The 27,483-nt window shown below is 36.8% G+C and overlaps 1 protein-coding gene across 1 annotated transcript in view; it reads left to right on the forward strand.

The window, feature by feature from the left end:
- Nucleotides 1–27,483, forward strand: part of Hpse2 (heparanase 2 (inactive)) — a 663,188-nt gene that overhangs the window by 98,670 nt on the left and 537,035 nt on the right. Inside the window, exon 3 of the mRNA XM_074078564.1 lies at nucleotides 9,899–10,060. Within this exon, the coding sequence (XP_073934665.1) occupies nucleotides 9,899–10,060 (162 nt within the window). The remainder of the gene's footprint in view (nucleotides 1–9,898; nucleotides 10,061–27,483) is intronic.

The following is a 27,483-nucleotide window of genomic DNA, read 5'->3' on the forward strand; positions in this document are numbered from 1 at the left end:
GGCCTTTCACTGTATTTTTTTGTTTGACTAAAGGGATGTTTTAGTTAAAAAATTCAGGATTTCTGTTTGATTCCTTTTTCTGAGGTTTTCCATATTTTTGTTTAATTCCTCTTTTATGTTTTTTGTTGTCAACTTTAGTTCATATATCTCCCTTTTTATAGTGTCCTTTGTTTCACTTTGGTGTTTGTTGAAGTCCTCTCTGAGTTCCTTTATTTGTTTCTGTGTCTTCTCATGGTGTCTTGAAATTTATTGAGTGCATCTTGTACATTCTGTTTAACCATGTCTAGTATCTTCTTCATGAATTTCTTGGTGATATCTTCCAAATTTTCTTCTTTGATGGTTTTTTATGTGGGTGTCACTGGGCTCCTTAGTGACATTTATCATTGTTTTGTTGAGGTCAAGAACTGGGTATCCATTTTATTCATTTCCCACTGAATCCTGAATTGAGTTTTTTTTTGATGGAGGGTGTATCTATCCCTTCTTCTTCTCCCATCTTTTCACTTGGTGCTCTACAACTATGTTTTTGACAGGCTAGTTGGTGGTTTTGAGTGCCTGATTTATTTCCCTTATTTAAATTTGTGTTGTGACTGACTTGGTTGTTAGCTAGGTTGATGTGCTCTTTCTGACCTTGGCCTGGATGTGTAATGTAGCAATAACAAATTCATAGGTTCAATGCCAGATCAGTTGTTTTCATAGCATATAGAAAACCCTTTGATGATAATATCTATAAACAGTGGGAGTTTGGGTGGGTGATGGTTATTAGGTTCATTATAGATTTTTGGGAATTGGTGAAGGTGGTAGTAAAAGGGGAGTGGGAAAAGGTAGGGGTGGGTGCAGGAAGAGGCATGGAGGCTTTGTGGCTCTTGTGTGTGTTTGGGTGTATTTCTGTTGTTGTAGTGGAGGGTGTTTGTGTCAGTGATTGCAGAGGGCTGTGATTGTGCACAGTTGGTACAGTAGGCTAGTCAGTGGGTGGTGAGTATGTAGGAGGGAGGGGTAGTGTGGTGACAGGTTGGGGGAGGATAGAAGGGGAAGGTGAGGACAGGGGAAAGAGTGGATGAGAAGGGGCAGAGAGAGTAGTTGGGAGGGAGAACAATGGATTGTAGCACAAGAGAAGGAAGGAAAGTGAAGAGGATAAGAATAGAGGTAAGAGAATAGTGATGGTGAAATTAATAATACAGGAATAATAAAAATAAGAAATTTTAAAAAAGGAACACCTGGTTCAGGAACCACAGAAAGTTCTGTCTTTTGGTTATAGTTCTGGAGTTTTTCCTTAGGTGTCCAATCCTGGTATTGGCATACAAATGGAAGCTCTGCTGTAGTCTCACCAGGTGACTGGCTTGTAAGTAGTATTTGGGTCTTTCTGTCCACAAGATTAGTTGGAATTGTGAGGTGAGGTAAAACTGCCACCTTGTGCAGGGTGATTAGATATGTTTTCACCAGGCAGCAGCTGGGTTGCCCTTCAGCTGCAGCTCTGTTTGTTCAGCTTCTCCCCCAGCAAGGTGGGGCAATTCAGTTTTGAGTACTACCCTCTGTCCCAGAGATCAGCTCTAGGATCCACCACCTGCCCTGCTTTGGGAGGTTGGTCTGTTGCCCACCTCTGCTCTCAGACTTTGTGTTTTTCCCAATCTCTGATAGGTGATATCAGCTCCTTTGGGAGGTTGGCTTGTTGCCCCATTTTCACTTTCAGCCTTTGCTGCTTTACCTGCATTAGATCACTGACAGTTCAGCACTGAGAGTTCTGCTCCTTGCCCCATCCCCATTCTCCCAGACAGGTTCAGCATTCCCACCCCCACCTCCACTATCAGTGTTAGATCACATTTGCTGTTAATGTTTTTAAGTTTTGCTGTAGGGGAGGGTCAGTCTGCCCAGGAGTTGCACTGGATTATTTTCCTGGAGGATGTGTAGGGGAGTCATGCATGGTGTGTGATGCTCGCCTGTTCTGCAGTTTCATGCAAGCAACTTTGGAGCTGAGTGGTGAGGAGAAATGGACCACTTTTTCAGTGTGGCATGGCATAGGGAGGCTTTTCACAGGCTAGGGGTCCAGGATGTTGCAGAATTTGATTCTGGTTGATGCTCTGTTTTCTTCTTGTTGGAAGAAGAAAAAGAGAGAGATAAGGAGAGAGAAAGAGAGAGAGAGAGAGAGAGAGAGGAGAGAGAGAGAGAGAGAAAGAGAGAAATGGCCCAGGGGCTTTTTCCCCAGGGCTGGAGGCTGGATATGCCTTGCTGGCTGTGCCTTGTGGGATTTTCACAGCTGTTAGATGCAATTAAAGGCTGATTTAAGGGTCAGTCTTTGAATTTTATCTGCACCTAATGTGATGGCAGTTACCCAAGTGTAGCTCTAATGTCTCAAGGAGGTTTCTGGACTCATGGAGCTTAGGATTTCTGATTCTCTACCCTAGCCACCATTTTGGATCTCCTGGACTTTATTTATCTATTTTGGGTTTGGATTATGCTTGTTTTTATAAAACCTTGAGGTGCATCATTAAGTTATTTTAAGATCTCTTTGATTTTTTAATATTATCATTCATAGCTTTAAACTATCCTCTTAGAACTGCTTTTGTTATATCCTTCAGATTATAGTCTGTTATATTTTCATTTAATTCTAGGAATGAAAAAAATTCCCCTTCATTTCTTCAGTTACCCACTGATCATTTTAAAGAGTATTGTTCAATCTTCATTTATTTGTATAGTTTCTTTTGATGTCTATTTCTACTTTCATTCCATTATGCTCTAGTAATATAGAAGAATTTGTTTAAACTTTTTGTATTTGTTAAGTCTTGCTTTATGGAATAGCATTTAATCTATTTTCAAAAAAGTTCCATGAGCTGCTAAGAAGAATATATTTTCTGCCACTTGATGGAATATTCAGTAGATGTCTGTAAAATCCATTTAATCTATGGTTCACTTGAAATCTGAAGTTTCATTTTTGATATTTTTGTCTGGATGATCTACCTGTTGGTGAGAGTGTGGAATTGAAGTCAACTATTATTATTGTTATTATTATTATTATTATTGGAGCTTTTCTATCCCTTTATGTCCTGTAGTTTTTTCTTTTAATGAAAGCAGTCCAGAAACTTTCAGTGCATGTAAATGTCACTCAGTATTTCTTGGTGAATTGTTCTCTTCAGTATGATTTAGTGATCCTCTTTGTCTATTCTTAATACTTTTGGCTTATGTCTGCTTTGTTGAGTATGAATATAGCCACTCCTACTTGCATTTGGATTCCATTTACATGAATATAATTTTTCATCCTTTTAGTCTCTGTGTCTTTGCTTGTGATGTGAGTTCCTTGCAGAGAGGTAATAGTTGTGTCTTGTTTTGTAGTTCAATCAGGCAGTATATCTTTTAATTTTAGAATTAAGACCATTGACATTTATGGTTGTTTTGAAAAGATATGTACTAACTCGTGTTATTTTGTTATTTTCCTTCTGCTTGTTTTGAATGATCTGTGTTCTTTTCTTTCTCCCTTGTCCATCTTAGAACTTTGATGGTTAACTAAATTAATAGTTTTTAGTTCTTTCCCAATTTTCATTTGCTTATCTATTCTTCTCATGATATTTATTCTTTCCCTTGCTTGTGTCTTGTGATTGTGCTTCTCTTTCTTTCTCTTCTATGTGTAGGATGCATGCTGGCTTGCTGGTCATGAATTTCTTTAGTTTATGTTTATCTTGAAAGGCTTTTATTTCTCCATTGATTTTAAAGGATTATTTTGGTGGATATAGTAGTCTAGGTTGACAGTTATCTTCCAGGGCTTGAAATTCATCATTCCATGCTCTTTCAGCTTCTAGAGTTTTTGCTAAGACTTTTGTTGTCATTATGACAGGCTTGTCTTTGGAGCTAGTTTAATTATGATGTGATGTGGAGAGGTTCTTTTCTTTTTACATCTGTGTGGAATTCTAAATGTCTTTCTGTACCTGAATATCCATATCTTTCTTAGGCTTTTAGTCTGTATCTCTATCCTTCATTTTGACCTATTTATCTTAATTCTGATCTTTTACACGTGTCCCAAATGTCTTTAATGTTCTGGTCATAATTTATAATTTTTTAATTGACTGAATGTGATAATTTCTAGCCTTGTCTTCAATTCCTGATATATATATTTTTTGCTTGAAGAAGACTCCTGGTGGGTCTTTCAAATGATTTTTAAAAGTTTTTTTTTTTAATTTTTTGAGACAGGGTCTCACTATGTAGCCAAGAATATTCTTGAACTTGAGACCTTCCTGCCTCAGCCTTTCATGTGCTAGAGACATGCAACCATGCCCAGTTCCAACTGATTTTTTAAATTTGATATTTTGAGCTTTCATTCCTAAGACTTACTTGATTCTTTTGCAGGATTTTTTAGATCTTCATTGAATTTCTCATTTTAATTCCTTAGTTTCTTTATTTCATTTAATTATTTTTCTGTGTTATCGTGGAAGTCATTGGTATTTAAAGGAAGTTTTTTACCTGGCAGTTCATTGACATCAGTGTATTTGGAGTCAGTTACTAGAGAGTTATGAAGTTTTGAAGGAGTCATGTGGCCTTGCTTTTCCTCCCTTACATGTCTTGTGTTTCTTTGTTGAGATTTGCACATCTGTTTGGATGGATATTTCTTCCACTTTTAAGTGTAAGTTTTCTCATGGGACAGCCTTCTCTTGACCATATTTTCTTGCATATTGGTTTGTTGCAGAGTGTTAAGCTTAGTTCTGATTTGATTATATATTATAATTTCCCTGTGACTTCTCAGGCTGTTTTGTTGGTTCTGACTATGTGCTTATTGTGTCAGAACCTAAGGCATCTGCTTTGTCTATGGCACAAACTGAGTGAGGCCCCTGTGGCAGTTCAAACAGTTGTGTTGTAGACAGCAGAGTATGTTAGCTGAATTCTCTGTGACTACTCCTTCAGACTTGTCTGCACTGTGAGGTTTGAAAGTGTGATAGTGACCTAAGCTAGTGTCTTTCCAGTGTGAGGTGACCACACCAGTGATTTTTCTCTGTTGTTGCTATGTAGGTGAATGTCTAGTAGTGCATCTTCAAGATACTCTATCTGTGCCTATCTGGGTCAGGGATGTCAGCTGGGGGCTTTTTGTCTCCCTCTTTTTGATGTTGAGGTATCTGCCTGCGTTTGAGCAGGACTACGTCATGGATGGAATAAGTCGCAATTTCTCTCAACTGGAATATGGGCATAGCTCAGCTTCACATCACCCACCCTTTGTATTCAAAGTCCTGGGCTCAATCTCCAGTACTGTTTCGGGAGCAGAACACAACCAACAGTAACCTCAGCAACTTAAAAGCAAAGTAAGTCTAGATGTACTGTACAACCTGTTAAAAATAACACCTATGACACCAGTGGTCAGAAGAAAAGAAAGTGGCGGAGAAAAAATAGAATAGACTAAAATGTATGCACTAGTAAAAGTAGAATAAATATTAAAAATGAAATAAAAATGAGAAAGAGGAAGATAGAAAAGATCAAGTTAAATTATTAAAGCTATGAAGAAAAATAGGGAACACAAAATAAAAAAAGTTCAAAACTAAACAATCAAAAAAAAAAAAAAAAGAAACAAGAAAAGATAAAGTCAAAAGTTCCTCCTTTCTAAGAAAATGGTGACCCTTCTTCCTTCTTTCCCAGACTTCTGATTTTGAAGTTTGCCAGGTGTGGGGAGGGGTGACAGTGCATCCTTGTTCCTTCTCAGTTCCAATAAAGCAGATCAAACCAAATTAGGCCAGATGGCAGCTTTGTTCTTTGGTGCTAGCTGATGGTGACCATTGCAAGGCTATATTCATGACAGTGTGTTCTGTGAATAGACATGTGGACATAGTGAGGACCATAGGAGCTGGATGGGCCTCTGGCTTGAGTGTCCCACATACATCTGGGGCTGGCTCCCTGTCAGTGTGCATGTAGGTATGGGAGATGCTCAAGCATTGTTAGCACATTTTCTAAATTTCTTTGAGCCTCTGAGAACACAGATGATGACCAAATCAAAGCAATCTGCATGGAGAGTGGGGCTGAGGGTGAGGGTGAGCTGGGGGGAAGCTCTGCCCTGGGTATAAGGAATCCACATGCAGCTGGTCTCCTTCATCTCCTCAGAAGTTGCACTTCTATTTCAAATGGATGTGTCTTCTCCTTCCCTCTGCAATGCAGACTGTACTTCCCATCATGTAGACTTATGTCTATATGCATGTGTCCAAGTCATAATCAGTCCTGAGCCCACACTGGCTCTCAGAGTGGTCACCAGCTAAGCCAGCAAAGAGTAGGCCATTGGGACTTGGGGATATAACAATGCAGAGGGTCTGATCCCTTCAGTAGTAAGGTCAGATGGAAGACCCCCTGTTGAGATGGTTCCCCTTTATGGCACCTATGACTAGGTAGGGAAGTGCAGGAGACCCTTTCTCCAGCACCAGCTTGGTGCCTGGATCATAGATCTGTCATATACTATGTATGTTGGTGAGGTGCTGGATTCTGCACTTCCGGAGCTTGCAGAGACTTTCCTCTCTTCTTTTGCTTTTAGCCCCACTGGGGAGGATTTTCCTCTTTCCTTACTGTGTCACTGAGCTGTCAATGTTGGGGATGTTTGTGTCTTGAACACTACTAAAATCCAACATTTCTGGGTTTTACTTGATGACTGACTATCTACTGTAGTATTCTGGCACTTTTCCATGACATCTCACTGTCATGGATTTCATAGCTGCAGGCTCATAAAAGAATTTAGGAAGATGGGAGAGTATGAGAAACAAAGGTTTATTAGGACTTCACTAAGGGAAACAGCAGACAGATAGACAGGACAGGAGTGAGTGCAGGCTTTTATACCCTGGTCCCTGGTCAGGCTTCTTGGGCCTTGTTGATTGGTTGTCACTTCCTTGGATCATGGTTTGAATTTTACATGTAGAACATTTCTTGTGTTTGGCCCTCACTTCCTCATTCTACCTGGGTTTTGGTATTTTATTCCCACCATGCCTTCTTAAGAGGAACTTTCCTCAACATCCATTTTTTCTTGCAACTATGCACCTGTTACTTTGTTTCAATCTTTGTGGAGGCTCAGGAAAGTACTGGCTGTCTCAACTTATCATCTTTCTCCACCTCACCATGTGCATCTTTGACAGATATTTTTACTTTGTGTTTATCTAGTCATTGATACAATTACAAACAGATAAGGATTAAATAAAGAATCCATATGGAATATCCATTTTCCTTAATAGTTTTGAAAAGTACTTTTCTAAAGTCTAGAACATAAAAGTTTGCCCATGTCAATAATTTTCTTAATATTATTAATATGACATTATAGGCACTTTATTTCAAGGTACTAGCTGGATTAATGATGAAGCTATCAGTTACAATTGCTGCTTCTGTGTGTTCTGAACAATACATTTATTAGATAGGAAATAGTGAGTTTAGTAAGTATTCTATTCTTCCCATTAGACTTCTGTTAGAAGATAATCAAGATAGTTGAAACTCCCTTCATTTTTTTTGTTTATTTGTTTTGAGACAGGGTCTCGTGTTATAGCTCAGGCTGCCCTTGAACTCACAATCCTCCCACCTCAGCATCCTGAGTGCTGGGATTACAGATGTGAGATACTATACCTAACTCCCCTTCTCCTTATATATAGTACAAGTTTGTAATATTTTCTAAGAAAAAAAATCAGATATATTTCTCTTCAGATGGACAGTCTGTGATATATTACCATAGCAATATAATTCAGCTTTTCCTTTTTTTTTAGTTTCTCACTTTTATTGCTTAATGTAATTCCACTATTAGGCCCTAATAAGCTCATGTGCTTCTAAGTAGAAGTAACTTCTGGAAAGAGCACTGGATTTAACTTTGAAAATTCTTAGATTTGGGGAACAACTGGGCTGTGTAGACTTGAACAATACTCTAGCTTTGAGGACCTCAGTTTCTATTATAATTTATGATTTAGGAATATAAACACAAGTTAGGATTTGAAAACAGACTATTAGTGGCTTATGTGACTACTTCATTTGTCTCACATTAAATCAAGAGATGGGTAGTTTAGTTAATAAAGACATTAGAGACTTTAAGCTCTATCAATTTTTTTGTTCAACATGCTTACTATGTAGTATTTTGTCCTCTTGTTTCTTGAACTCATGGCCACAAAATTGTTCATATAACTCTGGGCCTCATGTCTGTGTTTCATGTGTAAAGAACAGGAATTACTAAAAGGACTAAAAGGGGAAAAAAACTAGTTTTATCTTAGGGAGGCTCTGGCTTTTAATTTAGCAAGAGAAGTTCTGCTTTGGGATATCTTTCTGTAACTCATTGGTCAGAACCATATACATGGGCACTCTTTATTTTAGGGAAAGCTAAGAAATTATATAGTGTAGCTTTCAGTTTCTAAAATAGAGGAAGGCAAAAGAGAAGAGACTATGTTTAGAATTTGGGTTAACCAGTCAACAATGTCTGCTATGTACTTTTATAGGATTGTTGGAAGGATCCTATAAGACTGTCTAATTAAAAAGGTTTATAGAGTAGAATTTAAATAAATACATTATTCCTCTTTCCTTCTATTAGGTAGTTTTAAAAACTAGAGTATGTCCTTGATTTAATTTATTCTAAGTTTGTTTTTAAGTTTCAGAGAATCTGGGAGATTACTTAGGTTAAATGAGCTATCTTTATTGCCCATATTCTAGAAATTTGTTTAAATGTCTTTAGGCTTAAGCAGACATTATTTTTAACCAGCTCTCTTGTTTTCATCTACGAATTAGACAGACCATTCCACATTTGTCTAATCTTTGTGTGCCACACATCTTAATCCCATTGTCATGGGTCTATATTTATATCTGGGATTTTCTTTTAGGGCTCTAATAAAAGGATACTTCTCCCGAATAATGTTCCACCTTTTGTGCCACATACCCCATTTCCTCTTAGGTGTTGTTGAGCATTGTTTAAAAAGCCAAATCTTTCCTAACATGGCCACTAGTTTTTTCCCTCCCCAAACCATTGGTTTCATCAATGTCAGAGCTGTTATTTTATTTTTAGCTCTTTCTCTTAAAATCCTTTAGTTAGTTATGAACAACTTGTAAGTTTCTACAGTTACTATTCAGATTACTGCTGGTTACTACCTGTTTGTTCCTATGAAAATCAATTGAACTATGTTTTAATTTGTAAAAATGGATGAAGAACTTTCAGGCATGAGGGCAAATAGAATGTATCCTGTTAGTTGTGAAGCATTCTATGTTTCTTTTTGAGGAAGGCTGTTTTTTGGGAGAGTATATCAGCTTAGAGTGAAAATCATATGGAAGTGTAAAAAGCAGCTTGCCACCAATGGGAAAATAATTAGGGAAGATCTTCTGGCTCACTTCAGTGACTCACAAAGTCTTTCTGGCACTTCAGAATGAAGCTCTTTCCTCAGAAGCACATTAAAAATAACAGGAAAAACACTGATCAGATAACTCATAGAATGACAACTGTAATTTGGGCTGAGAGGCCTGGTTGGGGGTGGTGGTGATGAATTTAAAAATAGACCAAGTATCCAGAATATATATACTGGAGCTATTACCTGGTCCTAAGGCATGAGATAGAGGAAATAACCTTTGTACTCCCTAGTATTCAGAGTTGTATAAGGAAAAAGATGTTAAAAAAAGACTTCAAGAGGCAAATAAATCCTGGAGGTGAGGTGAGCTAAGAAGGAGAATGTATGTGTAGAATCTTTAATGAGGTCAGAGAGAGAGAGCTAAGAAACAAGGAAATAGCCAAGAATTTGGAAATAACCAGAGGAACTTGTAGGATGTGTCATGGAGTTGCATAACCTCTATATTATTACCCCAGCATCTCTTCAGTTTGATGAAAAAATGCTGGTTGTTTATAAATATTGTCATTTTGGGTGGAACAAGACTGTATGTTTTTTTGTTTTGTTTTGTTTTAGATTTTTCTTTTGCTGCCTGCCTTCTTCCTTTCTTTTTGTAGATATTGTTCGAAGTGATGTTGCCTTGGATAAACAGAAAGGCTGTAAGATTGCCCAGCACCCTGATATCATGCTGGAGCTCCAAAGAGAGAAGGCAGCCCAGATGCATCTGGTTCTTCTGAAGGAGCAATTCTCCAATACTTACAGCAATCTCATATTAACAGGTAAGGCTACTGGAGTCAGAGTCTTAGAGCCTCATGTATTGGTGAACTCCATTAGTGAGTAAGTTGATGCTAGGGGACGTGAGTGTGGAAGCCAGATGAACTAACATTTGTTTTTTTCCACCCACTCTATCATGTTTTTAATTGTGATGACTCTTGTCTTCCTATAACAAATATTTCTTCTAGTTTTCAAATGTATTTTGGTTCAAAATTTTGGGCAGTTCAGCATGTGTTTTCTCAAGACAGAACCAATGAAAACCTAATGAAGTCTTGTAAAAATACAACTTTCTAGATGTGTGCCAGTAGATTTGAAAGGATTACTAAATTTGGTATCTTTTAAGAAGCTGCTATTTTCCTCTTTCTGTGTATGCCCTTTCTGTGAACCCAGTGAATATAAAGATGCAATGTAAAATAGATAATGATCTTCAGGCAGAGCTGAGAATGTTCTACTCCTGATGATGTTTGAAAGTATCCAGGGAATTTGATTTTCTTTTTGAGACCAAAGAGATTGTAAGTCTCAGCCATACTCCCTTACATCTTTGGTTCTAGGAGGAAAGCAAATGTGTGTCAGAGCCACAAGGAGAAACAACTTTTTGCAGGGCTGCCTTCAAACTTTGCTGGTAAAGAGCATATAAGTTTTGCATGCTTTGCTAAGTTTGGAAAAGACCTAACAGCAGAATCTAACTTGAGAATCACTTGGCATTGAGATGAACTAAGAAAGGCAGTCCACATTATCTCCATTTTTTTTGAGAGTATGCAAGGTGGGTCTGCATATTGATGTGAATGAACTTTTAATGAGTCAAATGTGTGTGTTTTCCCTTATTTATGAGTTTTCAAAAAATAAAAAAAGATGACATGTCTGACAGGCTATGAACATCTCATACTTATTTTTGTGAACTCTAAGTTAGGAAAATTTTAACTTTTTTTACAGGCTTCCTGGCATTTCACCAGGAATTGCTGAGTGGCAACCAAATTGTTTTGCTTTTGAGAAAGCACAAGACTCTTTCAACTTTTCATCTTGTACCTGGTGGATAACCCAACAGTGAGATGAAAGCCAGATTTAAATGTTCTTTGGTGAGCAGAGGATCATGAGCTTCACAAGTACAGGCCCTGATTTTTGCTCTTTGAAAGGTCATTACGGAGGGAAAACTTAGAAAGTGATTTATAGCTAATGCATGAATTTCCCTAAATTGGATAGTGACAGTGAATTTATGTTTGGATGTTTGAAAGTACAGAAATTTTTCTCCAGGTTTCTTCAGCCTATCTCAAAAGCAGGCAGGCGTGCATGTGTCTGCGTGCATATACACACACACACATACTTACCATTATCCAGTTCAGTTATTGGAAATGAAATAGTTTTATCCCATCCTTATTCAATATTTTTAGACTTGTATGAGAGGGGTCATACCCTGAGTTCTTAATGTGGCATACAAAGGGCTTAGGGTAATTGTAACCCTAAATTGTGGATTTAGAGTATGGCTTGAAGGCATATTATCTTTAAAAACACAAGTGTTCCATTGAGTTCAGTGGAATCTTTTCTAATTCTTAGTAACATAATCCCTTTGGATGTTTATTCACAGTTCAAACTGTTGGAATCAACATTGTCAACTTTTACCCTGACAACTTGCTTACTTTCCGCTAAACAAACTTACCCTACAGAAGAGCCTCTTTCCTGCTCTCACTTCTCCCAAGCTGCTTCAAAGTCTCCTCAGGCATTTTCCACATTTTTCACCCAAATGCCTGTGCAGAGGTGGTACCTTGCAGCAGACAGAGCGTTTGGTGTGCCCTGCTTTGTTTAGATGAAAGTTCAAAAGGTTTTGGTTCCAGGTGTTGAGAAGAGATGGAGTCATTTCAGTTTAGCACCAATGGTAAAACTATTTTAATGTCCTTTAACTAAGTCTTTGATTTTACACAGTGTGGTTTTCTAATTGTTATGAAGTTTAATCCTTGATTTCTTGTATAAATCTTGAGAACATGGTCTCCAGACAGCTAAACATAATATTTAAACATAACTAAACTAAGTTTTGTAAATATTTCCCTTTTAAGTGATGAATGTATGTTGGTAAGGAGGGTGAGGTTGAAGGGCCAGAGACCTCTCAAATGAAGTGACTTCTTTACCAACACATCCAGAACACCTACTATAGGATTTCTGCTTGGAGATATTCAACTTATTTTTTTATAGCTCTGGCATAATGTATGAAATATTTGCAACAAAGTATTTATGTGGGAATATGATGAGGAAAGCGGGCCACTAAAATCTCAGAAAATGGCAACTTTTTCAGCACTTTCCCCACCATTCAAAAATATTTACATAATTTCATGTATATGGATAGGAGTGTATAATAATTGCTTCCTGATAAGTTAGTGGTATATTCTTTTTTTTTAAAGATGAGGCAACCAAGATCCCAGTATAGTAAAAAAAGATAATATAAAATGTCAGGTGGTTAAGAGTATATCTTTCATCTCACAAGCAAATCCTCATTTTCAGGTGTTCCACCTCTATCTGGTAAGATTGTTAGCTATTGAGGTGAGAGAAATGTCTTTATATTCTATATTTCAGCTAATGATTACTTTCAAAGTCACCCCTCAGATGAGGGCCACTAATGTTCTACCTTTGAAAGTCTTCTAATCACTTACTAAAAGAAAACAACTTGATAGATCTTAGTGATAGTCCCCATTAATGGAAAGTAAAAGATAAACTGTAATATATATATCTTATTGAGGAATTTCTCCTTACACTGTAATTTTAGAAAAGTGGATTGTTTTCATGTATTTTTTGCATGGTTTTGAGTTTTTCTTACTGTTCTCATGTGAATGATTTACATGGAATTGGAAATAATGTTAGCTTCACCTAGCCTGTAGGGTTTTGAAATAAACACTAAGGTTGCTAGAAGGTGATGCAGTAATTCTGGTAGAGCATCAGTGATGGACTGTTTTAAGTGATGTGATGATGAGTTGTGTGCTATAGTCTTCATACTAACTTGCTGGCATTGGTCTGTGTGCTTGTCTTGAAATTCCCTGAGCATGAGAGTTGTCACTGTGCATGTCACTAAAGGAATGACAAATGAGAGCGAGGCTTGGGGAGGAGCCTTTAAGAAAGAACAGGCATCAGATATCTTACACTTTTTTTGTGCGCTCATGATTCTTAATCTAGTAGCACTGTATAAACTTGTTGAAAATGTTTTGTTATATGCATAATGAATTCATGTGAAGACTGCTTTTTAAAGAATAATACTGACATGTTTTAAATAATTTTCATAGGTTCAGATTCAGTTGTCTCCCTTTCCCTCATCCTCTTCCCCTTTTGAAGGAGAACATTGAATGTTTGTAATGGATCTCTGTACTGTAATCAAATGAAAGCCATAAAAGTTAAGTCAGCCTTAAGAGGAAATAAATTTTCTAGGATTTTATTTAGAACACAAGCTCCTAGAGGACAAGGAATATCTATTTATGTAGCATTCTGGATAATATATAGAGCATAGTGAATTATCCTGAAGTTAAAACATTTATTTGTACTGTGAAGTCATCTAGATGATCATCTGTATTCAGGCAGTTTGAAATCATATAGGGATTCCTGTTATTGACCTTCCTGTGCTACTATTGCAAATGAATCAAGCAAAAGATCATACTTCTCTGTTGTGGTCCATTGTGCTAACTTCAATTGAACAAAAGAGCTCAAATCGATGGAGTAAGAACAGTTTCTTCAGTTTTCACAAACCAAATGCTTAGGGGACTATTTTTAGCTAAGCATAGTATATAGTAGCTAGCCCAACACACCAAGCACCTTTCTTGACCATCCCAACTTAAAAGAGATCTTTTATTTATTGTCACTATTATTTAATAATTGTCTATCCATAATTTGGTTGTTTAGTGGGAATTTGAAATGATCTCTGACAATAGCTATTGATTTTAATTATGTTTCATAATTAATTTTATTAGTAGTTTAAAAATAAACATTTCATTTTCTAAATGGCTCCTATAGCTTCTTAGTAGAGTGTGAACATTTAGTGTTGTTTTTGAGATTCCAAGAGATCCATCTGCCTTCCCATTTTATTCATTCCTATTTCCTTATTGTCTTTGCTTGAGTAAGTCTCTTATAAACCTATCTGCACATATTGCATCATTAAATACTCCATGTTTTCTTTTACTCTGTTCCACATGCTTGGAGCAGCCTTGTGTCTCCCACTTGGTCTTTTAGTTCATCCTAAACCTTCTCAAAACCCCTTTATACAGTAGCCCCACATTTTACATAGTATTAGGGGACAAGGAAATATTTGCTTTATTGACTTTTGACTTCATAGGAGTAGAAAAGTACATTTGTCTATCTATGTGAATTGGTGTGATTAGGAATACACCACACCAAAACCCCTGCATAGCAGAGTTTTTAATGACAGGTCCCCCTCCCACCCATGGCAGTTATCAAAGAAAGTAAAATAATGTTTAAAAATGACCCCCACAACAGATTAGGCTAGCATTGTGTGATATTTATTTGCAAGTTTATTGACATATAGAGGAATGTGAACTATATCACCATAAAAGATGTTTGGTTGTTTTTATTATAAATTTTTTATTAGGATTTATTCATTATTCGGGGGAATTCATAGTGACAATTCCAATTATGCTTGTGTGGTACATTATTACATTGCTCCCATCATTTCTTCCCCTCAACCCCCTCCCTGCCCCACTTAAAAGGAATCGCAAGAGATTTCTTTGTTCTATTTCATATGAAGTCCATCAAACCATATACCCTCACCTTAATCTCCTTCATTTACCTTCCCCCATCCCACTAGTGCCCCTGCACTCGCACTGTACCTATTTTCCAGTCCTGTGTTTCGTTATTAATATTTAAGTTGATGGTCAAAGGGGTTTCTTAATGTATCCCCACTGTGGGTGTGCTTTACTTGTTTCGTTCAACCTGTTCTACTACTCTCCCTTACCCCTTTACCTCCCACACAGTGTTTCAACAGCTTTCAATACACATCTGTATATCTTCTACCTTCACAAATGTTATTTTTTATGATAATACTAATGCTTTCTCATTCTTTTTCCTTCCCTCTTTTTCCAAGCTCCAGTGAGTAGTTCCACTGTTACACACATTTTCTACATATGAGTTTGTATGTGATCATGCTTGTTTTTGTCTCTATGTTTCTCTCTTTAGTGGATTATAGTTTTCATTAAAAAGGTCTTTGGTTTCCTTCGTAAAATACATTCCATGGTACTTTATTGTTTTTGAGGCTATTGTAAATGGGATTGTTTCCCTGATTTCCTTCTCAGTTTGTTCGTTGTTGTTATATAGGAAGGCTACTGTTTTCTGTATGTTACTTTTATGTCCTGCTACTTTGCCAAAAGAGTTTATAATTTCTAATGGTTTTTTTGGTAGAGCTTTTAGGGTCTTTTAGCTATAGGATTGTGTCATCTGCAAATAGAGATAGTTTGATTTCTTCTTTTCCTACTTGAATCTCTTTTATTTCTTTCTCTTATTTTATTGCTGTGGCCAGGAATTCCAAAACTATTGAATAGGAGTGGGGAAAGTGAGCATCCCTGTCTCATTTCTGACTTTAGTGGGAAAGGTTTCAGTTGTTCTCCATTTAGTATAATATTCACTATAGGTTTGTTGTACATAGCCTTTATTATGTTAAGGAACATTCCTTCTATTCCTAGTTTCTTCAGAGATTTTATTATGAAATGGTGTTGAATTTGTCAAAGGCTTTTTCTGAGTATATTAAGAGGTTTTTGTCCTTCTTTCTGTTTATATGCTGTATTACACTTACAGACTTATGTATGTTGAACCATCCTTGCTTCCCTGGAATGAAACCAACTTGGTCATGGTGTATGATCTTGTTGATGTGTTGTTGAATTCTGTTTGCCAGTATTTTGTTGAGAATCTTTGCATCTATATTCATTAAAGATATTGGCTTATAATTCTCTTTTTTTGTTGCATCTTTATTGGATTTTGGAATGAGTGTAATGCTGGCTTCACAGAATGAGTTTGGTAGTGTTCTTTCCCTTTCTATTTCCTTGAAAAGGCTGAGGAGTGTTGGCTTTAGTTCCTTAAAGGTTTGATAAAATTCAGCCATGAATCCATTGAGCCTGGGCTCTTCTTTGTAGGGAGATTCTTTATTACTGATTCAATTTCATTGCTTGTTATAGGTCTATTTAGGTGGTTAATATGTTCTTGGTTCAATTTTGGTTGGTTATATGGATCTAGAAATACATCCATTTCATCTAGATTTTACAGTTTACTGGAATGTAAGTTTTCAAAGTACTCGCTAATGATTCTCTGTATTTCATTAGTATTTACGGTTATGTTCCCTTTTTCATCTCTGATTTTATTAATTTGGGTCTTTTCCCTCCTCTCTTTTGTCATGTTGACTAAGGGTTTGTAGATCTTATTTACCTTTTCAAAGAACCAAGTTTTTGTTTCATCCATTCTTTGCATAGTTTTTTTGGTCTTGATCTCATTGATCTTGGCCCTGATCTTTATTATTCTCTCTATTTGTTGTTTTGGGTTTGGTTTGTTCTTTTTTTTCTAGGAGCTTCAGACTCATCATTAGGTTGTTTATTTGAGAAGTCTCTGGGGTATTTTTCGTGTTAAGGAGGTTTGAAATCAGGGCCTTGCTAGGCAGGTGCTCTGCCACTTGAGCCATTCTGCCAGCCCTTTTTGCTTTGGCTACTTTTGAGATAGGGTCTCACTTTATGCTCTGGCCAGCCTGGAGTTCCCTCCTCCTAATTTGTGCTTCCCCCAATAGCTGTGATGACAGGCATGTACCACCTTGTCCAGCCATTTTTTTCCCCAGTTTTGCCTCTAAATGTGATCCTCCTCATCTCTGTTTCCCAATTAGCTAGGATGATAGACTTGAGTCACTGTGCCTGTCTAGAAGATTCTTCTAGAGGGCTAAAGATTGCATCATAGGAATGAATATATATTCTAAACTGAAATTCTTCTTTCAATATACAAAACTTTTCAATATAAAAAATTTCCAGACTAGTACCTTTGTATTGGACTTCTTCAGAGAGCCAGAAACTAATAGGAGAAATGTATGTATATGTGTGTACATGTATGTATCTATATATGTGTATGTGTGTGTATATTTGTATAATACATACATACATGGGAGAAGATTTATAAGGAGAAGTGGCTCATGTGATTGTAGAGGCAAAGAAATCCCAAAACAGGCTGTCTGCAAGCTGGAGACCCTGAGAGGCTGGTAGTATGGCTTAGTTCAAGTCCGAAAGTCTTAGGACCAGGGAAGCCAGTGGTATAATTCTCAGTTCTGGAACTGAATACTTGCAACCCCAAGACTGCTGGTAATCTAATAGCTAGAGAGTCTGGAGTTCTGATGTCCAAGGGCAGGATAAGAAGACTGTCCCATCTCCAGGAGAGAGAGACAAAATTGTCTTTCTCTGCCATTCCACATACTTGATGGGAATTTGTGCTTTTGAGGTAATGTATACATACATTCAGCCTCTCTCAATTCATGATTTTGGTTCTAGATTTCAGAATACTGAGTCAAAATCAGAGAATTCATTTTAAAGTCTGGCTGAACATCAATGAATTTCTAGGTCTTTTAAACAGAACAATGATTCTTGGGTTTGGGAGGGTTAAAGATTTCTTTATTAAGGATCAGGAGAAGGAACTTATTTATGTTATGAAGAGGTTTTGAAGCTGTTCATTTTCTGCTTGGTTGGGGAATGGGAATAATAATGGGGAATAATAAATCAGAATAACTTGATTTAATTTGCAATAGTATGTACTGACATGCTTGCTGCATGTCAATGTTTTTTTTTTTGCTACCTCTCACAGCACCACACTGTGCCAGCTTTTGAGTGCCCCATTGTTAGACTTCCTAATGCTATTTCCAGGTCAGTTGTCCCCTCTCAGCAGTGTAGGCCCCAGTGAGGCTGTACCCTTGTCAATTGACTGATTGGCTCTGAAGTCCTGATTCCTTCTTTATCATTTCCTTTCTTCTCATAAGTAGGATGAGTAACAGAAGGAAAACTGAAATTCTGTCATCCAAACTCTTCTCTGCTAAATACTTAATGAAACATGGAGAATCCTGAGCATGTGACTGATGTCACTATGTGGATGATCTTCCTGCTCCCTTTCTTTTTGTTATGGGAAAAAAAAATCCTTTCAAGCCCAGATGTCTCTGCCTGTATCTGAGGGAGTGCTTTGCCCTTAGAAATTCACTTTTCTCCCCAATGAATTCTCATTGAAGAAAACTTGGGAAATTCTCTTTACCTAGAGATAAGAAATATACTCAGTCCTCTGTATACACAGGTTCTTAATCCACAAATTTGACCAACTGCAGATTGAAAATATTCTAAAATTTTGTGTCTATACTGAATATGTACAGACTTTTTTCTTGTCATTGTTTACTAAATTATTGCATTTGTATTGCATTAGTAAGTGCATTGGCTTTTCATTACTATAACAAAATACCCCACACAAGATACTTAAGAAGGAAAAACTTTATTTAGTTCTTAGCTCTGGAGGGTCAAAGTCCAAATAGCATTGTGCAGGCTCTGTGGAAAGGGTCACCACTGGGCTTCTGTCACTAATGGTGAATAGCAATGGCAGGAACACACATGGGAGCAGGAAGATTGTATGTCAAGCCAGGAAGCAGAGATAGAAGGGTAGGTGGGGTCAGGCTTCCTTTATCACAACCCTCTCACAAGAACTACCTCAATCCTTTCTGAGGGATGGTCCTCCAATGGCCTAAGAACCTTCCACTAAAAGGAGAAAAAAAAAAAAAGTACAACTCAGACCTTAAAAATAAAGAAATGGACTAAAATAGATTGTATCACATATCTTTTTCTCAACAAGCCCCATATTGTCATGTCAATAATCTTTTGATGACAAAGTATTCATAAATTAAATACATTTATTATGTGTCAAAAAAAAAAAAGAACCTCCCACTAGACTTCACTTTGTAAAGGTTCCACTACCTCCCCAAATTGCCACTTTGGAGAGCAATCTTTTAAACAGAAGGAGAGTTAGCAGACCCTTGAATCATAGCAATGGGTAATCTAGTGATGATTTAAAGTACACAGGAGGCTGTCCATAGGTTATTTGCAAATAGCACATCATTTTATATAAGACTTGAGTACCCATGGATTGTGCTATCCAGGAACCCAATACCTCTTATGGATACCAAGGGACAACTATATACATATTTTAAAAAATATTTAAAATGTAATTAAAATGTTATACATACAGTTCTTTATCTTCTTTTGTAATTAAAATCTTATGTTGAATATGCTCCATCTTGTTAAAATCCTTTGGAAATGTTTCTGAAGGCCACATATTGTTCTTTCTTATTATGATAACTTCATTTTTTATTAATTAATTAATTAATTAATTTAGGTTTAGTGGCTCAGGGATTTGAACTCATGGCCTCATGTGTGCTAGGCAGATGCTCTACCACTTCAGCCACTCCGCCAGCTCATTTTTAAATAACCCCATGCATTTACTCTTTTAGGTTTTTTTTTTTGAGGTATTGGGATTTGAGCTCAGGGCTTCACATTTACAAGGCAGACACTCTACTAGTTGAGCCATGCGTCCTGCCCTTTTTGTTCTGGTTATTGTAGAGATAGGGTTTCATTTTTTGCCCAGGTTGGCCTGGACCACAATCCTATTTTATGCTTTCCACCATCACTGGGATGACAGGAGCTTGTCTCTACACTCAGTTTTTCCCACTAAGATGGAGCCTTGAAAACTTTTTGCTGGGGATGGCTTCAAACCACAATCCTGATTTCAGCACATAGGTAGGATTATAGAGGTGAGCCATGGAGAGTATAATGGTTTTTGAGGTTCATTCTGTTATGTGCTGGTTTGAACTGTTGCAGGCTGGTGCCTTCACAGGCCAGGAAACTGGCTTGTGAGGCAGTTGAATGATGAGTCTAAGCCGGTATATGAAATAGGATTTAGGAGAGAGAAAGGAAAGGCTACAGCTAGAGCAGTGCAGCAGAGCCTGGAAACTGATAGCTCCCTGCTCAGATAAAGGCTGGAGTTTTTGTGGATGTTTTAACTCTGGGTTAGGTGGGTTCTTTTCATTGGCCATGGATTCGCAGGCTTTCCTAGATGAACTGGTCTGTTTGCCCCTTATTGGGGGAGGAGAGACAATCTTAAGAGCATTTTGCTCATCAGCCCTGTGACAGATCTATCAGACCCTGTATCTCCTCTTCAGGATGCAGGAACGCAGTGCTCTCCATGGGGGATGGGATACTTACTCATCTGCCTTAGGTCTCCAGACCCAACAATTCATTTGTTGTATATATCAACATTTCATTCCTTTTTATTACTTAGAAGCATTTCATTATAAGGAATTATATTTCTACAATTTGTTTATTCATACATCTGATGGACATCTGCCTTGTTTGTAGTTTTCAGCAATTATGAATAATCAATATGGCTCCCAATCTTTGTGCTGACATGTTTTCATTTCTCTTGAGTAGTTAGTTACCTAGGAGTGGGAGTGCTTAGTTTTTTGGTCACTGTCTGTTTATAACAAGTCCATAGGCTGTTTTCCAAAGTGGCTGAGCCATCTTGCATGCCCAAGAAGCAGTGTGTTTTTGAGTTTTAGTTCTAGGTTCTCCACATCCTCATCAGAACTTGGCATTGTCTTTTAAATTTTAGCTGTTCTTGTGGGTGAGTAGTATGTGTTTGTTTCTTTTTTCCCTTGAGACAGTGTCCTGCTATATAGCTCTGGCTGGCATCAAATTTGCAATTCTCCTTCCTCAGTATCCAGAATGCTGGGATTACAGGATTATAGCTGTGAGCCACCATGCCCACCTGTTGTTACAGCTTTAATTAGCACTTCCCCCTTGTGATGAATGAGAATGAATATCCTTTCATGTGCTTACTTGATACCTACATACCTTCAGTGTTGAAGTGTTTGTTCAAATCTTTTATGCATTAAAAAAATTAGTTTGTTTCCTTTTTATTGAGTTTTGAGAATTCATTATACATTCTGGGACATAAGTCCTTTATCAGATGTGTGATTTACAAACATTTTTTCCTAGTCGGAGACTTATCTTTTTATTTCCTTAGCAGTTTTTTACGAGGAGCAGATTTTAACAGTGATCAAGTTTATGATTTTTTCTTTTATGGTTTGCATTTAAAATTTTAATGCTTCTTTCCAGACATTTTCAGAGAAGAGTATAACTATTCCTATTCCCACAATCAGCGTATGAGAGTGGTTATTTCCAGACTTATCGTTCTCACTGGATATTAGTGTTTTTTAAACTCTCTTTCAATCCTGCAAGTAAAAACCATGTGAATGTTGCAGTTTTCTGACTTCACCCAGGGCGAATAGAGTTTCACATATTTATTGGTGATTTGCTTTTCCTCTTTGGTGAATTACTGATTCAGGTTCTTTGCTTTTTATTGGGTGTTGATCTCTTTCTTACTAGTTTGCATTGTTCTTTGTGAATTAGGAATGTTAATCTTTTGTCTCAGGTATTGCAAACTATTTTCATCACTAAATAACATTTTTGAGTCTGTTTTCAATTTAGAGCTTTCCATCTTTTTTTTTTTTGCAAGTAAAGTGAGAGAGTTTATTGAAATAGAAAAGTGTAAAGTTGGAGAGTAGAACCTCCAGATTTTGGGAGAGTGCCAAGAGAGGGTGGCCCAAAATTTATGTTTATACCTACTGTGATGAAGTATACCACATTGTTTTCTCCCAGATGGCCAGCCAGTTTACTTTACACTGTTTTAAAACGTTCTTTTGCCACTGAGTTGAAATACCATATATATAGGCTATATATTTTACCACATATATCTGTTCCTGTTTCTGAACTCTGAATCTGTTATTTTTTCTATTCCTTTGTTTCAGTGACCAATCCTACACTACTTCGACTGGGTTTCACTATTCCCTTATTTTCCTTTTTCAAGGTTTTCTTAGCTATTCTCACATAATTACTTTCTGAAATAAACTTTTCATCTTCTCTAGTTCAACAACAATTATCACTGGATTTTGATTTGGATTGGAAGGGTTGATGCTTTTCAGAATAGTCTTTCACTTAAGAACAAATATATCTTTCTACTTGTTCAATTCTTGTTTTATCTTATTTGGTAATATTTTTGCAATTTTATTCTTATACCTTTTTTATTGAATTTATTCTTCAACATTTTATAGTTTTGCTAAGGTAGACCATGATTCCTTTCTTTTTTATTTCTTTTGCTAGTATAGAGAAAAACTATATATTTAGCTTACAATCATGTTTTCTGATTTTTTTTTTATATTGTTTTATTATTCATATGTACATACAAGGCTTAGGTCATTTCTCCCTCCTGCCCACACCCCCTCCCTTACCACCCACTCCGCCCCCTCCCTCTACCCCCTGCCCCCTCAATACCCAGCATAAATTATTTTGCCCTTAACTCTAATTTTGTTGAAGAGAGAGTATAAGCAATAATAGGAAGGAACAAGTGTTCCTGGTTGAGATAAGGATAGCTATACAGGGAGTTGACTCACATTAATTTCCTGTGCATGTGTGTTACCTTCTAGGTTAATTCTTTTTGATCTCACCTTTTCTCTAGTTCCTGGTCCCCTTCCTATTGGCCTCAATTGCTTTTAAGGTATCTGCTTTAGTTCCTCTGTGTTAAGGGCAACAAATGCTAGCTAATTTTTTAGGTGTCTTACCTATCCTCACCCCTCCCTTGTGTGCTCTCGCTTTTATCATGTGCTCAAAGTCCAATCCCCTTGTTGTGTTTGCCCTTGATCTAATGTCCACATATGAGAGAAGAACGTACGATTTTTGGTCTTTTGGGCCAGGCTAACCTCACTCAGAATGATGTTCTCCAATTCTATCCATTTACCAGTGAATGATAACATTTCGTTCTTCTTCATGGCTGCATAAAATTCCATTTTATATAGATACCACATTTTCTTAATCCATTCGTCAGTGCTGGGGCATCTTGGCTGTTTCCATAACTTGACTATTGTGAATAGTGCCGCAATAAACATGGGTGTGCAGGTGCCTCTGGAGTAACCTGTGTCACAGTCTTTTGGGTATATCCCCAAGAGTGGTATTGCTGGATCAAGTGGTAGATCAATGTTTAGCGTTTTGAGTAGCCTCCAAATTTTTTTCCAGAATGAAATTTTTTTTCATTCCCACCAACAGTGTATGAGGATTCCTTTTTCCCCACATCCTCGTCAACACCTGTTGTTGGTGGTGTTGCTAATGATGGCTATTCTAACAGGGGTGAGGTGGAATCTTAGTGTGGTTTTAATTTGCATTTCCTTTATTGCTAGAGATGGTGAGCATTTTTTCATGTGTTTTTTGGCCATTTGAATTTCTTCTTTTGAGAAAGTTCTGTTTAGTTCACTTGCACATTTCTTTATTGGTTCATTAATTTTGGGAGAATTTAGTTTTTTACGTTCCCTATATATTCTGGTTATCAGTCCTTTGTCTGATGTGTAGCTGGCAAATATTTTCTCCGACTCTGTGGGTGTTCTCTTCAGTTTAGAGACCATTTCTTTTGATGAACAGAAGCTTTTTAGTTTTATGAGGTCCTATTTATCTGTACTATCTCTTAGTTGCTGTGCTGCTGGGGTTTTGTTGAGAAAGTTCTTGCCTATACCTACTAACTCCAGAGTATTTCCTACTCTTTCCTGTATCAACTTTAGAGTTTGTGGTCTGATATTAAGATCCTTGATCCATTTTGAGTTAATATTGGTATAGGGTGATATACATGGATCTAGTTTCAGTTTTTTGCAGACTGCTAACCAGTTTTCCCAGCAGTTTTTGTTGAAGAGGCTACTTTTTCTCCATTGTATATTTTTAGCTCCTTTATCAAAGACAAGTTGGTTATAGTTGTGTGGCTTCATATCTGGGTCCTCTATTCTGTTCCACTGGTCTTCATGTCTGTTTTTGTGCAAGTACCATGCTGTTTTTATCGTTATTGCTTTGTAATATAGTTTGAAGTCAGGAATCGTGATACCTCCAGCATTGTTCTTTTGACTGAGTATTGCCTTGGCTATTCGTGGCCTCTTGTGTTTCCATATAAATTTAACAGATTTTTCAATCTCTTTAATGAATGTCATTGGAATTTTGATGGGAATTGCATTAAACATGTAGATTACTTTTGGGAGTATAGACATTTTTACTATGTTGATTCTACCAATCCATGAGCATGGGAGATCTCTCCACTTTCTATAGTCTTCGTCAATCTCTTTCTTCAGAAGTTTATAGTTATCCTTGTAGAGGTCATTCACATCTTTTGTTAGGTTTACACCTAGGTATTTGATTTTTTTTTGAGGCTATTGAAAATGGAACTGTTTTCATACATTCTTTTTCAGTTTGCTCATTGTTAGTGTATAGAAATGCTAATGATTTTTCTATGTTGATTTTATATCCTGCTACCTTGCTATAGCTATTGATGATGTCTAGAAGCTTCTGAGTAGAGTTTTTTGGGTCTTTAAGGTATAGGATCATGTCATCTGCAAACAGGGATATTTGACACTTTCTTTACCTATTTGTATTCCTTTTATTTCTTCTTCTTGCCTAATTGCTCTGGCTAGGAATTCCAGTACTATGTTGAATAGGAGTGGAGATAGTGGGCATCCTTGTCTGGTTCCTGATTTTAGAGGGAATGGTTTCAGTTTTTCTCCGTTAAGTATAATGCTGGCTGTAGGTTTGTCATATATAGCTTTTATACTGTTGAGGTACTTTCCTTCTATTCCTAGTTTTCTTAGAGCTTTTATCATGAAATGGTGTTGGATCTTATCAAAGGCTTTTTCTGCATCTATTGAGATGACCAAGTGGTTTTTGTCTTTGCTACTGTTAATGTGGTTTATTAAGTTTATTGATTTTCATATGTTGAACCACCCCTGCATCCCTGGGATGAAGCCTACTTGGTTGTGGTGAATAATCTTTTTGATGTGTTGTTGAATTCAGTTTGCCATTATTTTGTTGAGGATTTTTGCATCAATGTTCATTAAGGAGATTAGCCTATAGTTCTCCTTTTTGGTGGTGTCTTTGCCTGGTTTTGGGATAAGTGTAATACTGGCTTCATAAAATGTGTTTGGCAGTTTTCCTTCCCTTTCTATTTCATGGAACAGTTTAAGGAGGGTTGGTATCAGTTCTTCTTTAAAGGTCTGATAGAATTCAGCAGAGAATCTATCAGGTCCTGGACTTTTCTTTTTGGGGAGACTCTTGATTGCTGCTCTAATTTCATTTTGTGTTATAGGTCTATTCAGGTGATTAATTTCCTCTTGGTTCAGTTTTGGATGATCATATGTATCTAGAAATCTGTCCATTTCTTTAAGATTTTCAAATTTATTTGAATATAGGTTCTCAAAGTAGTCTCTGATGATTTCCTGGACTTCCATGGTGTTTGTTATTATCTCCTCTTTTGCATTTCTGATTCTACTAATTTGGGTTTTTTCTCTCCTCATTTTAGTCAGGTTTGCCAGGGGTCTGTTGATCTTGTTTATTTTATCAAAGAACCAACTTTTTGTTTCATTAATTCTTTGTATGGTTTTTTTGGTTTCTATTTCGTTGATTTCAGCTCTTATTTTTATTATTTCTCTCCTTCTATTTGTTTTGGGATTTGCTTGTTCTTGTTTTTCTAGGAGTTTGAGATGTATTATTAGGTCATTAATTTGGGATCTTTCAGTCTTTTTAATAATGCACTCATGGCTATAAACTTTCCTCTCAGGACTGCCTTAGCTGTGTCCCATAGGTTCCGGTAGGTTGTGTTTTCATTTTCATTGACTTCCAGGAACCTTTTAATTTTCTCTTTTATTTCATCAATGACCCATTGTTCATTAAGCAATGATTCTTCAGTTTCCAGCTGTTTGCATGTTTTTTGTCTTTACTTTTGTTGTTGAGTTCTATTTTTACTGCATTGTGATCAGATAGTATGCACAGTATAATTTCTATTTTCTTATATTTGCTGAGGCTTGCTTTGTGCCCTAGGATATGATCTATTTTGGAGAAGGTTCCCTGGTCTGCTGAGAAGAATGTATATTGTGTAGAAGTTGGGTGAAATGTTCTGTAGACATCAAGTAGGTCCATTTGATCTATTGTATATTTTAGATCTTGGATTTCTTTATTGATTTTTTGTTTAGATGACCTATCTATTGATGATAATGGGGTATTAAAGTCTCCCACAACCACTGTGTTGGCGTTAATATATGCTTTTAGGTCTTTCAGGGTATGTTTGATGAAATTGGGTGCATTGAAATTGGGTGCATACAGGTTAATGATTATTATTTCCTTTTGGTCTATTTCCCCTTTTATCTCATTTGATCAATGTAGATTTGAAGTCTACTTTGTCAGAGATAAGTATTGCTACTCCTGTCTGTTTTTGGGGGCCATTGGCTTGGTAAATCTTCTTCCAACCTTTCATCCTAAGCCTATGCTTATTTCTGTCGGTGAGATGGGTCTCCTGTAAACAACAAGTTGTTGGATATTCCTTTTTAATCCATTTTGTCAAATTTGTTGGGGGAGTTAAGTCCGTTAACATTAAGTGTTAGTACTGATAGGTATGTGGTATTCCTGTCATTTAGTTGTCTTAGTTGTTTGAAGGTTTGATTGTGTGTACCTAAGTTGAGGTTACTCTCTACTTTCTTGCTTTTTCTTTTCCTGTGGTTTGGTGCTGCCTGTCTTTCATGGTTAAGTTGGGTTTCCCTTTCTGTGTGCAGAATCCCTTGCAGAATCTTTTGTAGTGGTGGCTTTGTGGTCACATATTGTTTTAGTTTCTGCTTATCATGGAAGACTTTTATTGCTCCATCTATTTTGAATGATAGTTTTGCTGGGTAGAGTATCCTGGGGTTGAAGTTATTTTCATTCAGTGCCCGGAAGATCTCACCCCACGCTCTTCTTGCTTTTAATGTTTCTGTTGAGAAGTCTGCTGTGATTTTGATGGGTTTACCTTTGTATGTTATTTGTTTTTTCTCTCTTACAGCCTTCAATATTTTTTCCTTAGTTTCTGAGCTTGTTGTTTTAATGATAATATGCCATGGGGTAGTTCTTTTTAGATCTGGTCTGTTTGGTGTCCTGGAGGCCTCTTGCATTTGTATGGGAATATCTTTCACTAGATTTGGGAAATTTTCCGTTATTATTTTGTTGAATATATTACACATTCCCTTCGCTTGTACCTCTTCTCCTTCTTTGATGCCCATGATTCTCAAGTTTGATCTTTTGATGGAGTTGTGAGTTCTTGCATTTTCTTTTCACAGGTCTTGAGTTGTTTAATTAATAGTTGTTTGGTTTTTCCTTTGATTACCATTTCATCTTCAAGTTCTGAGATTCTGTCTTCTGTTTTTTCTATTCTGCTGGATTGGCCTTCCATTTTGTTTTGCAGTTCTGTTTCATTCTTTTTTCTGAGGTTATCCATATCTTGGGTGGTTTCCTCTTTAATGTTGTCTATTTTTGTCCTGAGTTTATTCATCTGTTTATTAATTGTGTTCTCT

Source organism: Castor canadensis, chromosome 7 (genome assembly GCF_047511655.1).
Source record: "Castor canadensis chromosome 7, mCasCan1.hap1v2, whole genome shotgun sequence".
Taxonomy (NCBI): Eukaryota; Metazoa; Chordata; class Mammalia; order Rodentia; family Castoridae; genus Castor; species Castor canadensis.